At 36.3% G+C, this 15,603-nt stretch overlaps 1 protein-coding gene across 3 annotated transcripts in view; it reads right to left on the bottom strand.

Moving 5' to 3' along the window:
* Positions 1-15,603, bottom strand: part of WDR25 (WD repeat domain 25) — a 68,256-nt gene that overhangs the window by 26,677 nt on the left and 25,976 nt on the right. For all 3 annotated transcript variants that reach the window (XM_084520115.1, XM_084520114.1, XM_084520116.1), the window contains exon 3: positions 1,779-1,926. In XM_084520115.1, coding sequence (XP_084376241.1) covers positions 1,779-1,926 — 148 coding nt within the window. The remainder of the gene's footprint in view (positions 1-1,778; positions 1,927-15,603) is intronic.

Below are 15,603 nucleotides of genomic sequence, written 5' to 3'. Positions count from 1 at the left end.
ATTCCTAGAGCATGGCAGAGAATCCTGTATTGATGTGAACAATATTCACAAATTTCCTTGGCCACTTTCCCAGTCTATTTGAATAGGATTTCTGCTCTCTGGATATTTGCATACAACTTACTTAATATTATGTAAGAGAAAATCCTCCTAGACAAAAACTTCTTACAGTTACCTTAGGATCTCTTTTGCAGTACATATACATTTATATATATAGAATGTTTGCAGGAATTAAGTATTTATAAATTAAGTAGAAAGAAATAAATTTTCATTTCTTCAATTGCTGCTGAACTATCTGAGGCCTAATCCTGTATTTATAGACACAGAGAGGTATCCTGTTATGAATAGCCCCAAAGAACTCCACTGGATGAATGCTGATAACATAGATAAAGGAGAAGATAAGTAATGCTGATGGAATTACTTTGGCTTGTGAAGGACACATGGAGAGATAGAACATCCAGGATGTCACTCACTGAGGTCACAACAATCAAATCAAATGAAATTCACAACTTCACCAAAACAATGCAGGTTCAGACTCAGGGACTGAGAACACCTGGACAAGCTTGGTAAGTAGGCTTTTGTGAACTGAATGAGGTTCAATGAGTCCAAGTGCAAGTTGCTGCACCTGGGTGCTGGCACTCCCAGGCATGAGCACAGACTGGGAGAACCCATCAAGAGCAGTCCTGCAGAGAAGGAGTTGGGGATTCTGGTAGATGAAAAAGCTTGACATAAGCCAGCAGGTGCACTTGCAGCCCAGAAGGCCAACAGCACCATGGTCTGCATCAGCAGAGTGGTGAGGGAGGTTTTGTCCCTCTCTGCTCTGCCTTTGTGAGGCCCCACCCGGAGCCTTGCATTCAGGCCGGGGCCCACCAGCACAAGACAGATGTGGGGCTGTTAGAGCAGGTGCAGAAGAGAGCCACAAGGATCAGAGGACTGCAGCACCTCTCCTTTGAAGACGGGCTGAGAGAGGTTGGGATGTTCAGCCTGGAGAAGAGAAGGCTCCAGGAAAACCTCACTGCAGCCTTTCAATACTTAAAGGAGACTTATAAAAAAAGATGGAGAGCAACCTTTTACTTGGGCAGATAAAAATAGGAAAGGGGGAATTGTTTTAAACTAAAAGAGGGGAGAGTTAGATTAGCTGTTAGGAGGAAATTTTACACTCAAAGGGTGGTGAAGCACTGGCTGCCCAGAGAAGCTGTAGATGCCCCATCCCTGGAGGTGCCCAAGGCCAGGCTGGATGGGGCTTTAGGCAACCTGATATGGTGGGAGGTGTCCCTGCCCATGGCAGGGTGGTTGGAATTGGCTGATTTTTAAGGTCCCTTCCAACCCAAGCCATTCTACGATTCTGTGAGTGGAGTTGTTGACCTTGAACTGTTAATGGGAATGTTGAACTCACATCAGAATTTAAGTTCCTACACTCTATAATTCTAAAGTTAACCATATGCATAAAGTTACTGAAGTCAACCTTAACAAGTTCTGCAAACACTTTAATGAATAACAGAGCATAAAAAATACGCGTTTCATTCTGTTCATTTGTACAGTATCTGACAACAGAAACTACATGTAATCATCAGGTTACAGATATTTCAGTCTTCTTAAGTATCTCAAACTACCCTTAGTTGCTGAGTAATTTTTAGTGAGGACGTTTCAAGAATTCTAACTTTGATCTGTAGATTGTATCTGTAGTTTCAAATGAAGAATAATGCTAATGAGATCCAAAGTTAATAGTATTCAACAAAGGTAACAAGTAGGGCTGAAATGTACCAGAGTGTGGCCTTTACCTGTCTCCACATCGGTTAAATGCAGCATGGAGTCGAAGCCCCCACTGAGGATCCTTCGTCCACAAGATGACCACTGAGAAGCTCGGACAGCACAGGAGTGACAGGAAAATGTTTTCAGACAACAGCCTGTGTCTACAGCATCCCATATCTTAAGAAGAAAGATAAGGACAACTTTAATCAAAGAATGAGAATAATTTTTTCAATGTACTGATAAGTAGTTAGAGCTAATCATCATCTAGCTGAGAAAGCTTTGCATTCTGAATGCATATCTGCTAAGCTGTAAATATCTGAAATAATTGCGTGGTTGATTAGAATTAGGGCATTTTATTAACAAGGCAGAAATCAGTAATACATTTTCATGACTTTTATTATTTCTTGAAATAACAATTCATGCTGAAATTTTCCATTCATGTTTGTGCCATGTTTCTGTGCAGGGATGCATCAAATATACTTTCTCTTTAAATCACTTTTTCTTCCAAAATTTTTGCCTCTATCAGAACTTCCTTTCTATCAACAAAGAGGAATCCCAGCGGATTACAGCTTTCACATCTGCCTATAGATAAGCTATTATCATATCTCTCAGTCTTGCAGTTTGTAATTTTAAGTAGAATTTTACCTTAACTTCACTGAGGAGACAGATAAGAATATCATCATATAGCTACATGGAAAGGACTGGTCTGAGTACTCTCAATTTTCAGTTCCTTTTGGACTGAATTAGGTCAATGCTCAGCAATTCTGAAAATACATTTCTACTAGTTATCTACTTAAGTATGTAATAACTAATGTTTGCAGCATATAAATAGTTCAGATCATATTTTTTTAAAGCATTTTTAAAGGCAATTGTTTCCAACTAGGATATTTTAGAAAACAGCTAATAGCTTTAATTTTAAATTACCAAATGTGGTTTGCAATAATCAACGGTCCATCATTTTTGCAGTGCTCTTTATGTCATAGTTTTAAGACAAAAATAAAAGTTTAGCAAAAAATGACCCAAATAAAGATTCAGTATGCTCACCTTTCTCAGAAATAAGCTAAATAACCACACTATTTTCCTGATGAATATTCTATTTCAGTAAAAGGTAGATCATAAAATATCTTATAATTGTGTGATACCCTATAATATCTGTTATTCGAATTGTTTAATAAAATACATAACAAACGTTACAACCATACTGGCAAATCTTCCATTATACTACTTCTAATATACAAATAAATCAATGTTTTTATAGTGCTTCATGACAAGTTTATTGCTATACCTGTCAGAAAGTAAAACCCAAGGCAATTTATTGCTTTGAAGTCACCATTTCAGTTCACAATACTTGTCTTGGTGATCAGTCATTTTCATCTTTCAAAAACTAGCAAATTTTAAATAACACTACTTATGAGATTGGAAGGCTATTCTGAATTCCGCCTATTCTAATTAACTAAATTTTAAGATTGTTCATATAATGCTAGAAACAGACTAGGCAACTTACAGAGTTTAAAAAAAAAAAAAAAAAAAGTGTTTTGTTTTGTTTTTTGTTTGTTTCTGTAAGTGAGATCAAATTCAACCTTTATTTATGTCTACATGGAGCAGTGAAGTCAGTATTAAAATACAATTGACTGCATGTCTGTGCTTTAAAAGACGTTAAAAACAAAAATAATTCACTAAATGATGAAAAAAAAGTAAGTAGGTGTGCACTTTGTGGCAACAGCACAATTCATAGTACGAGAGAACATAAGCAGGAAAGGGGAAATCAAGACTTCTTCTACTATATTTTTATTTTGAATTATAATTTCTTCTTACTAGACAAAAAGGACTTGCTGACAATATTGTTATGAGATAGTCCATACTCAGAAGACAACATTACATTACAGAGAGTTATTTTATCAAAGGATCTTCTAGCACAGAGCATAATTCTGCAGTGCAAAGCAACCAATTACCATTAATTACATGAATAGTCAGTTAAGCCTGTAAGCATGATGGCCATATCCTAAGTATTCTACCCTATGTACAAGAAAAGAAATTAGGAAAATGTGATATTAAGCTGCTTTTGAAAGCAAGTTTTTCTCCTTTAATGAGTTTTAATGATTATTTCAAGCCTCACAGCATTAGAAAAGGGTTAATTGTATCTTGGAGGGGTTTTAATATGAGAAAGCGAATGAATCAAGATGAAAGGAAAAACAGGTGGTACGTGCTTCAGATATTTTTCTGTCATGTTTTAGTGATTAAGTATGAAAACTCAATTTTTACAAGAAGGATGAAGTAAAGCAAGATCAACAGCACTTTTAGTTCCAGCTTGATTTTAAAAAAACTGCATAAATGGAAAAAGCGCACCCTCTAAAGCTCCACATTTCCCTCCAAGGATTTCCCTTCAAGTCTTTTGTCTGATGAATGTAGCATGTGCCCTGCTGCAAGGACAGCGTGCACTGTATCCCCAGAACAATTTATGTGTTTTAAGTTTCAATATCCATCTTCCACAGGAAAAGGGAAGAACTACTTGCTATTTGCGAGAAGTGATATTTGATATTTACAGTTAGATCCTCAGCATTCACATAAGGGACACAGCCATGCTCATGGAATGTCACATAAAGGTGCGGGATATTGCCAGGCTTGTTGATGTCAAAGTACCTAAATCAGCAGAGAATTGCTGAAACCAGGCTTGAGCAGGAATGTGAGTTGATTAACATGCATATCTTGCTCATCTGGTCAAAGAGCAAGACAGATGTTGGAGGTCTGCAGTTGAACAACAGGCCCCGCAAATACAGCAATTAAGCGATGTCTGGGATGAGACAGGAGCCTCACAGCCTGACATTTCAAGTAAAGCTGGGAAAGCAACCCGTCTCTGTAAGGAACACCCCCTCCTCCTCCTTTCTTCTTGACCAAGCAATGCAGCAAGCCCTGGTGAGAGCTGATCAGCACATAATAAATGACCTAGTCCCACCTCACCAGAATTAAATCTGGTATTCAGAAACCTCTATTTTTGAGGATGATAACTCCAATTATCAGACGGGTCAACAGGCCTGGACCTCTCTCCCTCCCAAGCAGGGATGCCTCTTTGCTAAGACTCACCTCCAACTCTGACAGATTGTCCCGGTTTCAGTTAGAACAGAATTAATTTTCTTCCTAGTAGCTGGTGGAATGCTGTGTTTTGGCTTAGGATGAGAAGAGTGCTGATAACACCCCGATGTTTTAATTGTTGCAGAGCAGTGCTTATACCAAGCCAAGGACACCTCAGCCTTTTGCTCTGTCCTGCCAACAGGCAGGCTGGGGGTGCAGTAAGAGCTGGGAGGGGACAGACCCAGGACAGGTGACCCAAACTAGCCAAAGGGGTATTCCATACCATCTGACGTCATGCTAAACAATATATAGGGGTGGCTAGCCGGGGGAGGGGGCCGGACTGCTCGGGGTTAAGCTGGGCATCGGTCAGCGGGTGGTGAGCAATTGCATTGTGCATCACTTGTTTGTACATATTATTAGTAGTAGTACTATTATCATCATTGTATTATATTATTATTATTATTATTATTATTATTATTATTATTATTATTATTATTATTTTCCTGTCTTATTAAACTGTCTTTATCTCAACTCACGGGCTTCACTTTCCATTTCTCTCCCCCGTCCCAGAGAGGGAGGGGGAGGGTGAGCGAACGGCTGCGTGGTGTTTAGCTGCCGGCCGGGTTAAACCACGACACAGATGTTACCTGGGAAAATATGGATAACTAAAGTGCTGAACAATTAACTCAAGCTCAATCTTTGCAGTAAGTGAATTTATCAATATATTACATATCTGTAATATCTATTGCCTTAATAAATTACCTATCTTTTCAAATTTATGAAATCGCCTCAGTAACAATTCTTGGTAGGGCTCTGAAACAGGCAAATATTGACTCTAATAAGTGGCTATACACATAATCCTTTATATATAAACCATTGACTGAGTCTGGGACTAGGACTGTTTCCAGCTGCACCTAGGCTCCTCTCCGAGAAGAAGTTTAGAAAGCAAGGAAGTCCTTTCTGAACCTCATGACTCAATGGGAAGGCCTCCCTCAAAAGGTGAGCCACTGAATATCAAGAAACAAAAGTGTGTGTAGCACTGAAAACAGAATCACAGAATCACAGAATCACAGAATTTTCTAGGTTGGAAGAGACCTCAAGGTCATCGAGTCCAACCTCCAACCTAACGCTAACAGCCCTCCACTAAACCATATCCCTAAGCTCTACATCTAAGCGTCTTTTGAAGACTTCCAGGGATGGTGACTCCACCACTTCCCTGGGCAGCCTGTTCCAATGCCTCACAACCCTTTCTGTAAAGAAGTTCTTCCTAACATCTAACCTAAAACTCCCCTGGCTCAACTTAAGCCCATTCCCCCTCGTCCTGTCACCAGGCACGTGGGAGAACAGGCCAACCCCCACCTCTCTACAGCCTCCTTTAAGGTATCTGTAAAGAGCAATAAGGTCACCCCTGAGCCTCCTCTTCTCCAGGCTGAACAAGCCCAGCTCCCTCAGCCGCTCCTCGTAGGACTTGTTCTCCAGGCCCCTCACCAGCTTCGTCGCCCTTCTCTGCACCCGCTCAAGCACCTCGACAAGACAATTAAAGTACAAGCTATGCACTTTCTGTACAAATACGAGGTTACTAAAACATGGGAGCTATGAGTGCTCAACTGTAACAGAATATGTCTGTCCCAAGTGACAAAAACTCTTCTGTGCCTAGAAGTAATAGAGATGTTAACCACATCGTGTCCGTAAACAGAGAATCTACTGCATTTCATTACAAAGGAAAGATGTTTCAAATCCCATCAAAGGATCACCACATGGAAGCCATCAAATTTGCATTCTTAGCATGTCTCTTAAGTACTTCTCCATTCCCGTGGTATTGTATTTCTACTGCTTTATTGCAAAAAGGAAAAAAACTGTGGCTAGAGGGAGTATACCACATACCCCATGACAAGCTTCAGATGAATGCTTACTCTGTAGCTAGTGTATATTCTGTATGGGCAGCCACCATCATTAAAAAAGAAGGGGGACTGCAAAGGGATGAGTCTTTGGCATGCAAGTTCAGTTCTCTTTGCCAAACACTCAAATGCCAGATTAACAGATAAACAGGATGAAGAGCATTTTAGGTTTTTTCTTTCAACAACCTAAGAGATACTCGAGTGATTCAAGATAACTTGTGTGTACATTTTTTCCTAGACTTTATTTCTTGACTTTTTTGATATACTGGCTCTGACAGGATGGAGCAATAAGCCTGGAATGTAGTTCTGAAAGACCACATGAACGTAACCAGCAGAGCTGGTTACAGAGCTGGTAACAGAGAGAATCCAACATGAAGCCTGAACCTGGAAGCATGTTCTCTAAATTATCACAGTAATAATAACCGTACACCAATAAACAAGTGTAAAGTGTGACAATTCTGCAAGAAATATAGAACTAGATTACAATATAGACAGTGGAGTTCAGTGTCAATTTTATTTCAGGGCCTAGTACAAGTTAGAGCAAAAGAGAGTCCCCTAGGAATAAGGGCTATTAAAAACTTCCTCTTCTGAGTGAATGAAGTTGAAGACAAGCCTTCCTTCTCTGTCAAAAATGAACATGAATTACAGACTCTTTCCCAAAAGATCCCAAACTCCTTCTAAATGACATCTACATACAAGCTCAGAAAAAGGATTTGCATTCAAGAAGTCATATAAGCGTAACTCTATAATTTTTAAGAAATACTATTGTAGAACTACAGCTTTAATCTTAAATTAAATGTTTTTAAGAAGTTTTAAGCGTCTTAGAATTACTTAGAAAGTTGTATTTTAAATACCAAAGTTTGCTGACTTCCAGGCACACCTAATAATATTAAACTTTATTTTAAAGTTTATAAAATAAACACATAGATCTATAAGGAATAAGGGCTCAATACATATACTGAATATGTATTGTGTACATATTCAGTACACAATTAATTACTCAGATAGCTCATTAGAATACACAGGCTGAGATATACATCTTCCTTCATAGGCATTTAAACATGTGTATTAATTATTATAGGACTAGATGTTACAATGCATCTGTCTGGAAGGACAGATTTATACTCAATGATTTTTACCAAGAGATCAGTTCTTTTAACTATTGATGCTTGCCTCCAAAACTCAATTCTTACTGACATTCAGCATGTTTTCTAGATAAAATATTAAATTCTCATCAAATCTGAAGTTGCTTTTTTATGTTGTTATGTCAGATGCAATTTTAATTGCTGAGATAAAAAGTCGAAAGTACACATTTCAGCCTGCTACTCTGAAAATACTGCTTATTGCCACATTTCAAGCAATGTTTTACATTATATAGAGAAACCAGACAATCCTTCCCCTCAGCCAAGAATCCCCAAAACAGTGATATATGCAACTACTATGAGGACAAAGGCAAACAACTATTATCTCCTTCAAATCTATGGTTATTAACAAATGAATTCTCCAATATTTGAAAGAATATTTGAGAGAAACAGCCAAGAGTCAAAGCTTTGAAATTACCTAGTTGTTTTCAAATATTTTCTTCAATGTATTTCTGACATTAAGGTATCATGAACACTTTAATTGCATTTTTTTCCAATTTTATTAAAATTGGCTTTAATGTGTGAAGCTAGTTCATATTTCAGTATTAGCTTATTCTTTTCTACTTTGCTATTTATAACATTGTGTTTCCATTTCTTTTCCATGGACTGCTTTCATTTCTTTTCCTTTTCTATTATAGAGAGCGCGTTGATTATATGCTTATCTGCTAGGATTAATATATGGGGCCAAAATGGCAGGTACAAACAGCCAAGTGACAAAATTATAGTAGTGATTTCTTTTAAAAAGCAATTTTCTTTTTACTTTCTCTGAGGCATGTTCTATTACAATTGCTCTTTCACATTCTTCATTATATTTGGAAATAAATGCATTGGAAGTTGCTTGCATTCCTGTATCATTTAGGAACATTGTGAAAATGTTGCAACCAGCATTTTAGGTAATATAACCAGACCTCCTCGCACTCAAGATCAAAAGTCATATAAGTCACAAATCATATAAGCAACTAAACAATATAACAGAAGAGATTTATTACAGATGGTATGTTTCCAGATCCTGTTTTCTGACTGAAATCTTTCAGGAAAATAAAGTACTTTGGGCTGAAGATAATAAAAATTCTCTTGGTAAATCACAAAAGAAAGCATGAGAGTAAGCATTTGATATGCAACTAAATAGCAGGGACAGAAGAACGTGCAGGGTTCTGCTTTTCTATCAACTGGGACACAGGAAAGAGGCTTTTGTCTCACTGACAAACCAGACATTATTTCCTAGGGGGGAAAAAACACAGCATCATAAGCAGAGTAAAAAAAAAAATAATGTGAGAACTAATCTAGCATATGAAGACTGATGAATTAGGAATTGAGTATGTCTCTTTCATTGCTGCTCTATGATTTTCTATAGTGTGCTGGCCTCCAAGCAAATTAGATTGCCAAAAAGAAAACATAGTCACCTTACTTTTACAAAGAGAAAGATACATCTATTCAAATAGGCAGTCATTAATTGCACGGTGAACCCATGAACAATGATTCAATTGTGATAAATTAGAGGTTGGTAGCAAGTACCAGCTATTAAGTTGTACACATTTTAAATTTGTATGCAGAAAGTCAAACAGCAGAGTCAATCAGGAATACTAAACAATAAATTATTCTGGACCATAACAAAATTAAAAACTTTTAATGGACTGATTCAAAATAATTTCAGCAGATAATCCATATTGAAAAACACAAAACTTTTCCTCTTCCAATTTAACCACTTCGTGCCATTCTTCCATAATTACCAAACTCCTCTATCAAAGGCTTCCACTTCATGAATGACAAGATTTTTTTCCAACATACATATATTAAACTAAATATGATGGTATTTCAGAAACAGCCTGATGCAAGGATGATCATAGAATCGCAGAGTGGTTTGGGTTGGAAGGGACCTCAAGGGTCACCCAGTTCCCATCCCCTTGCCATGGGCAGAGACACCTCCCACCAGACCAGGCTGCTCAAAGCCCCATCCAGCCTGGCCTGGAACACCTCCAGGGATGGGGCATCCACAGCTTCTCTGGGCAACCTGTGCCAGTGCCTCACCTCCGAGTAAGGAATTTCTTCCTAATATCTAAACCTACCCGCTTTCAGTTTAAAGCCATTACTCCTTGTCCTGTCACTCCATTTCCTGACGAAGAGTCCCTCCCCAGCCTTCCTGTAGGCCCCCTTTAGGTACTGGGAGGCTGCAATGAGTTCTTCCTGGGTAGTAGTAGTGTAGAAGTACTAACCTACAAGAAGCATGAAGAAGTACTGTGCTTCAACTAGAAGGTATGCTGCTCCCTTCCAAAGCAGGCCCAGACCTGCAAAGCTGAGGCAACATGGCCTTTGGAATATTTCTCACTTGAGTGAAAAAAGGTGGGGAAAAAATTATTTTTTTTTTAAAATGAACTGAATTTGTCTCTGAAATTTGAAATTGTCACATCTGCTACTATGCAGAGATTCAAGGAAATGATGCTCTCTGAACCATAGTGCTTTTCCAATCTTCTCAATATCTAAATACTGTAATTCCTAATAAAAGTGCTAAAGAATGAAGTCCCATACATCATCTACAGCAAATTTATTTTCTAGTTTGCAAGGCAGGCTCAGAACTGTAGTTTAAAAGGTTCTTCAAAAGTCAGTGGTTAGATGGCAAAAGTGGACTCAAAGAAGACTTGCACAAAGATATTTGCTGCTGTTTTAGATTTGGTTGGTGTTCCTAAGCTTCTCCAAGTCACTGTGAGTGAAGACAAAAAAAAATCTTGAATGGAAAGGTAACTTGTTTAAATTAGTAGGGTAACTAGAGGAAAAATTAGAATGCTTCATTTTTTGTTTCAGTTAGTGTCATCTTAAAATGATTAGCTAAATATTTTAGTTTTAGTGGACGTTAAAATTTGTTAACTGTTTGAAAGGAGAAAAGAATGGGCCACCATTTTTTGCACTCATATCTAAACTTGTCCAACTGTGCAAAAAGTTAGAGCTAAGGTGCAGGAAAAACTAAGAGCCAATGTCCAGCTTAGTGTATAACCAGTAAGTGTTAATAAACTTACTTTTAATTAAGTAGGATGCAAATAGATGTTCAGATTGTTATACAGAATCTAATTTATGACATTTAAGGGTATACCAGCTTAATGTATAAGCAAAGGGTCCCTTCCATCCCTCCCCAAAAAAAAAAAAAAAAAAAAAAAAAACACGGAGCTTTTCAGCAGAATTCTGAAGAGCTAGAGAAAGCTAGCACATTTTCAGATGCGATGAACACATACTCCAGCAACATTTACAAGTGTGCTAGGGAACATATTTTAAATGACATCCATTTTCCTAATCTAGATGTGGTGTAAGAAGTATGTATCAGTGCTGTCATTTGAGTAAGCACTTAGCAAATTTCACTAGCGTTATTCTTGCAGCAGATGAAATTCAAAAGACAATTCTCTTATAAATCAAATGTATAGGACTAGTGGCTGATAAAAAAAAAAAAAAAGAGAGATAACTTTATTATTGTTTTAATATCTGATTAAGAGTTTGTATTTGGATAGTTTATTATTAGAGCACCCTCACTATTGTAGAAATAAGAAGAATGGAAAGTAGCAAAATATGACAAATTAAATTAGCTGAGACAGCTACCATAAGGTCCCACATCATTTTTCAACAAAAAGTTAATATTAAAGTGTTTCAAGTACATTTATCAAATCAATGAGATGGAAAATCTTCTCCTTACAGGAAAATTGAACAATACTTCAGATATCAATATAGGCCTTACTCTGAAGAGGATTGTATTCAGTCAGAAGAATTTTTAGCTACCATAAAAGTAGCACATGGCTAACTTGGTTAGCAGTGCTGATAGAAACTAGTCAGTGGTATGAAAACTGATTTGCGAACTTGTCAATAAGCTTTAATCATGGTGAATATCCAACAGGGGCATAGTTAGGTACAAGCAATATTGTTATTCATATATCCAACAGGGGCATAGTTAGGTACAAGCTTCAGGAGGTAGAAAAAGATCCTTCTGAGTACCATGGTTGCAACACCCAGGATTAGAGAACTCCGGTGTTGCAGATTCCCCAGATCTCATACTTAAAAACAAAAAATTGATTTAGACAAAATCATACAAAATATGAACTGCAAAGACTGTTTTGCACATATAAAATATGTATGCATGTATCTGCAAATATTATATATATATAAATAAATATATAATATTTATATTTTATATAAAATATATATTTTTATATATTTATATATAATTTATATAAATATATATATAAATATATATAATGTATATATAAAATATTATATATATATATATATATAATATATATATATATAATATTATATATATATATATATATATAAATGTGAAAAAATTCCCATTCCTGTCTTTACTTCTAGTATTTTTAGTCGTGTTACATTAGCTTTCTTCTTTGGAACTTCAGCATAGAAGCTATTTTTAAACAGAAGTATTTAAACTTACATTATTGATGCCAATAATACAAAGCCATGATTTATTGTTCTACAAACTTGCCAGCAATTCAATGATAATTTCAACTGAACAGCAATATATTTAAAGATTTCCAGAAAGCATCCAGTTAGCCCAGCAACTGCTAGCATCCTTCCTGAAGCTCTGGTTATCCTAACCTTCAGGGCACCACTGATGTGATTACAGCTCCCAAGCAGCCCAAAGACATACGGAAACATGAGCAATGTAGAAATAATGACCTGGAGTCCTATCTCCTAATAGACCAGAAAGACCAAAAGAACTCAAAGCATAAGAAAGTTAAATCAGAGGCAAAGTTAAACCTTACTGAAGTTAGTGAATGTGTTACAACTGCCTTTCACTTGGGTTAAATACAAGAAATCTGGCAAACAACCCAAAAATTACTCATCGCTGCCTAGATTTAGGACATCCATTTTGATCACAGAGTTCAGTTACCTGGATGAATAATGACACTGTTTGTATTTAATAGAAATACTTGCACATGAAGGAAAGAGAGAAGACCTAGAAAGTTTTAAATGCCTCAGCCACAGAAGCATGTACCCTAAATACAGGGAAGCTTTTGGGACAAGGGACTGGCTGAAAGTGATTTATTTATATTAAAAGTGTCTCCTATTCTTTGTACCTCTCCTGCATTTGAAAAAGCATGTTCTATATTTTCTAGGAAAACAAATGAAAATAAAATAAATAAAGTCTCCCTGTAACTAAAAAAAAAAAAAAAAAAAAAAAATCAATTCCTCTGTACTGCAAAGAAAAAAATTTTGTAAATTGCAAAATTTTGGTTAACTCTTAAAGACTTGATAGGATTAAAAATAATGAAGACAAAAAAGAAGAAGAAGGATAACAACAGGAACTGTGAAAGAAACTGTCAAGAAAGAAACTGAAAGAAAGAAAAGAGGAAAAGTATAAAAGAAAAGAAGAAAAAGGGAAAACTTATGCCCGTAATTAAACGAGGTGATAAAAAATTGTCCAGTTCATAGATTTGGTTGCATCTTTTTAGAACTATTAGAAATGGTTCTAGATAGTGACAGATTTTAAAGAAAAAAAGAAAGATGATAGATTTTAAAGATGATATTGTATTTATGAAACAATATTGAAACATGCTACTAGCTGCAGTGTCATAATAGAGAACAAAATCCAAGAGTCTAAACTGATAAAAATGGTCCTTCCACATAACATGCAATTCAGTTGTGGAAATTACTATCCCAGGAATTCAAACTCCCCATGAATTTCATAAAATGATTAAACTATTAAACTTTGGATCAAGAATGCCAAGCACTACCATACATAATTACAAAACATCTTAAAAGAAACACATAAAACATGTTTTATTGTGTTAGCTACTAAAGACAACAGCTCAGGTGTAACTTTGCACCAAGAAAGTCACCACTATGATACTGCTTTATTTCATCTCTTGTGTTCCATAGTTCACTCAGCCACTAGCTCACATTACTTCAGATTCTGCTGCTTTCAGTCATACATTGATGATAAGTCATTTACTTTATAGGTATTTAACATCTTGCAAAATACTGCTTGCACCTGAAACTTTTTTTTTCCCCCATATTGAAATTCCACATCAGGAAGAGGAAAAAATGATGGTTGGGTTTTTTTGTTTGTTTGTCTGTTTTGTTGTTGTTTTTAATGTTCTCCTAACAGTCCATGATGGAAAACAACAACTACAAAACATTTGCATTCCTGTTGCATATTCCAATCACTTTCCTACAGGTTGCATCAGAAATGGGAGATTCCAGCCACAGATGGTGTTACCTCTGCACTTACGAACTGACAAAGACAGAAGTTGTTATACTACAACCTTCATCGTGACTTACTAAGCATGCCCATGAAATACATTTCCGATTATTTGTTGTGTTTTCTTTTAATCTTCCCTCCCACAGAAACTCAGCAGCCCTTTCCCCAAAGAAGATTCCACAACTGCTAGTCGCTAAGCTTCATTCAGGCATTTTTGCCATTAGCAGGAAAATAAAAACTTAATCAAAAGTGTGCTATGAGCTGCCAGTATTTGTAAAATTAATTTAAGAAATCATAAACAGATTAAGATAAAACATTGACATTTTCAGCTGGCAAGTGAACAGACAAAAGAATTAAGCAGAATTCTATAAAAACAAAACACAACCAAACCCCCAAACTGATATGTCAAGAATTATTCATCTTTTCATAGACAACACAGGAATGTTTTTGGTAAAGCCTTGATAATAAAAGCTACTACACTTATCCTGAATTTGTTTGTTGGCCATCTACTCTTGGAGATATACTTAATGATTCCATACTGCAAAAACAGACTTGCAGCACAAGGAAAATTTGACCAATTGATTGAAACTGAAAACATAAATAATTTTAAAATATATAAACTGGCTGAGATTTTGCCACTATGTATAATTAATATACATCCTCCATGGGAGCCTTTAAAGTCAAAACTGGCAAACAGAGCTCTTAAGAAAGTTGTAAATCAAAAATGTGTAATGGTAAGAGACTGAACAAGATTAATATAAGCATTACATATTTAATTTACTTTGCAAATTAAATTTTATGTTGCAATTGTTCCAAAAATTAAAGTATAATCCTATGTGCTGTATTTTTGTCAGAATAAATTAATTTTACCTGTAAATAACATTTTTTTTTCCATCTTCTTGATTTAGAAATGAAAAAGTAAAGAAAGGATTGCAACTAGTGAGTTCCTATTCTCGGACAGTATTTGTGCCTGTAATTACAGAAAGACAAAAAAAATGGTAGCGTTCTCTACATAGCTATTCAGAAATAGGCCCTGTTGACTTATAAATTTAAACTGCAGATTAGAATTATAATCACAGAATATCCCAAGTTGGAAGGGACCCACAAGGATCATCAAGTCCATCCAACTCCTGGCTCCACACAGGACCACCCAAAAATCAGACCACGTGTCTGAGAGCACTGTCCAAATGCTCCTTGAGCTCCAGCAGGCTTGGTGCTGTGACCACTTCCTTTTTAAAAGCTTTTATTTTTTAATAAAGCTCAAAAGTAACAGCCTTCACACAGTAAAACCGTGATGGAAATGAAATAAAGTAGTCAAGGTACGAACAAGATCAGGATGAAAACCTGGACTGTCAGGTCTTGTAGGTAACAACACAGATAAAATTTCAGCATTATTCAATACCAGCTAGTATATCTGAGTGTTTTCGTGACATGGCAATCCATTGTAAAATTTTATTTTTATTATGGCATATTTGTAGATGTAACTGTTGAGTTGAAGTCAGGCCAGATTTATAACAAACTATTCCCATTCAACACCTGGGGCTTC

This window comes from Aythya ferina (genome assembly GCF_964211825.1).
Source record: "Aythya ferina genome assembly, chromosome: 5".
In the NCBI taxonomy this organism is placed as follows: Eukaryota; Metazoa; Chordata; class Aves; order Anseriformes; family Anatidae; genus Aythya; species Aythya ferina.
Note: the sequence above shows the minus strand (reverse complement) of the source record. Positions and strands in the feature narration are given on the sequence as shown.